Genomic DNA, 2,500 nt, shown 5'->3' on the forward strand with positions numbered 1-2,500 from the left:
TCATTTACAAACTCATTCCTGGAAATTATCCAAAATGGTTAATGTCCTTGCAAACTGTAGGGAACACATCAGGTGTCCAGACACGTCTAGTAAAATCCCTTTTTGTTAAGAGATCGAATACCTATACACAACAAATGGAAATAAGTGGACCTAAGATATGGAACATGATACCAGATAATATAAGAGACATTAACAGCTTCTGTAATTTTAAAACGAAATTAAAAGAACACCTCTTAAATACACAAATGTAAATATAAGTGTATTTATGTAAAGAATAACCATTGTAATTTCATGGAATAAAGTGTTTTGACTTTGACTTTCTCTCTCTCTCTCTCTCTCTCTCTCTCTCTCTCTCTCTCTCTCTCTCTTTCTCTCTCTCTCTCTCTCTCTCTCTTTTCTCTACCATTCTCTCTTCCCCTTTCTCTCTCTACCTCTCCCTTTCTCTTTCACTATTCTTTTCCCCCTCCCTTCCTTCTCCCACTCCCTCACTCTCCCCCTCCCTTTCTCTACCACCCTCCCTCTCCTCTTCCCTTTCTCCACCACTCTTCCTTAGCACTCTCCCTCTCCTCTTCCCTTTCTCCACCACTCTTCTTTAGCACTCTCCCTCTCCCCCTTCGACTCCCATTATCTACCACTCTCACTCTCCCTCTCCTTCTCCCCCTCCCTTTTTCACCATTCTTCCTCTCCGTCAACCCCTCTTCCTTACCACAGTCTTCGCGATGTACTCAGGGCATCCTAGTTCTTCTATCTTAAGGTTCGTAATATCCACCGTTCGCATACTGGCCGCAATGCAGTTGTGTTTCGCGAACGACTTGTAGGTTTCCCGCTTGGCGAAGTCGCGCAGCCACGAACGAAGCCACATCAAGTCACACGAACACTCCAGCTGGTTGTCTGGCGGGAGAAGGAGAGAAAAAAAGACGGGAAAACTGATTGGAAATTTTGGTGAGATAGACCGATATACATGTTTTTCTTTCTTTCATTTTGAATGAATGAAAATGATAATGGGCGGTTTGCTAATGTGAAATGATGTACATATCGTAATAAAATTGTTTTTCATGGTGATGATAATTAGAAAGGAACTGGTAATGTTATCGCATACATAATGTTCATTGTGAAAGCCGTGACCCAAAAATGTCGAGTCCCGCAATAATACATTTCCACACCATATCTATGCTGTGGAAATGTATTATTGCTTATCACCTTTGGATCTGTCGTCGATTATATACAAAGTCTTAACGAAAAATAGAAACAAGAGGTTATCCTTTCAGTTGAACATAGCAAGCAGGGACCAAAACTTTTACAGTAATGACATTACCATGTTATTGAATTCATTAGCCATTAAGAAAAGGAAATCAAAATAGATGAGATTTCTGCATTTACTATCCTGTATAAAAGGTACCTGCTGGTGATTTTTTTTTCTCTTTTTTATGATTTTAAAGGTAAAATGATACATCTTATGGGATGAAATATACGGATAATGATAATATGATAATGTTGATAATAGTGATGATTTAATATCAATGATGATAATGACAATAAAAGCAATTATGAGAATAATAATAATAAAAACAATAATGATAACATTGATGATGATGACTATAATCATGATCATGATCGTGATAATCATGATTATGATTGTGATGATAATGATAACAATAATATTGATAATGTTAATGATGATGATAATAATGATGAGGATAATAATAGTAATAATAATAATAATAATAGTAATAATAATGAGAATGAGAATGATAATATTAGTTGTGATAATAATGATAATAAAAATTATGATGCTCATAATGATTATAATAACAATAATGATTATAACAATGATGATGACGATAATGATGTTGATAATAATAATGATTGATGATAAGGATGATGATGATGTTGATGATGATGATGTTAATGATGATGATGAAAATGAAAATTATAATGATAATGATTGATGATGAGGATGATGATAATGATAAGGATAATAATAATAATGACAATGATAATGATGATCATGATCATGATAATAATGATAATAATGATATTAATGACAATGATAATAATGATAATAGTCATGCCTACGATACTATTACTGATAACGATAATGCTTACAATGTTACCAATCATGATAATAGTATAATTAATGATAAAATCGTTATAATGATAATAGTATGAATAGAACGAAAAGTAGAATATCAGTAAATGAATATAGAAGAAGTTATAGCAATTCTGATGATAGTGATATTGATAACATTAATCTAGGAAGAATAGAAAAAGCGAAAATAATAATACTTATACTAATAATGGAAACAAAAACTATGATAATGATAATGACAATAATAAACAAAAGCACAATGACAAAGATAACGGCAACAGTAACACCATTAATGATACTGATAATGATGGTGATGATGATAATATCAATATGACGATGATTATATTAATAATAATAATAATAATAATAATAATAACAACAATAATAATAAGAGTAATGATACTGATGACA

The 2,500-nt window shown here is 32.5% G+C and overlaps 1 protein-coding gene across 1 annotated transcript in view; it reads right to left on the minus strand.

Moving 5' to 3' along the window:
* Positions 1–2,500, minus strand: part of LOC119575872 (insulin-like growth factor-binding protein complex acid labile subunit) — a 39,377-nt gene that overhangs the window by 3,506 nt on the left and 33,371 nt on the right. The window contains 1 exon segment of the mRNA XM_037923410.1: positions 707–891. Within this exon segment, the coding sequence (XP_037779338.1) occupies positions 707–891 (185 nt within the window).

This window comes from Penaeus monodon, chromosome 8 (genome assembly GCF_015228065.2).
Source record: "Penaeus monodon isolate SGIC_2016 chromosome 8, NSTDA_Pmon_1, whole genome shotgun sequence".
NCBI lineage: Eukaryota > Metazoa > Arthropoda > Malacostraca > Decapoda > Penaeidae > Penaeus > Penaeus monodon.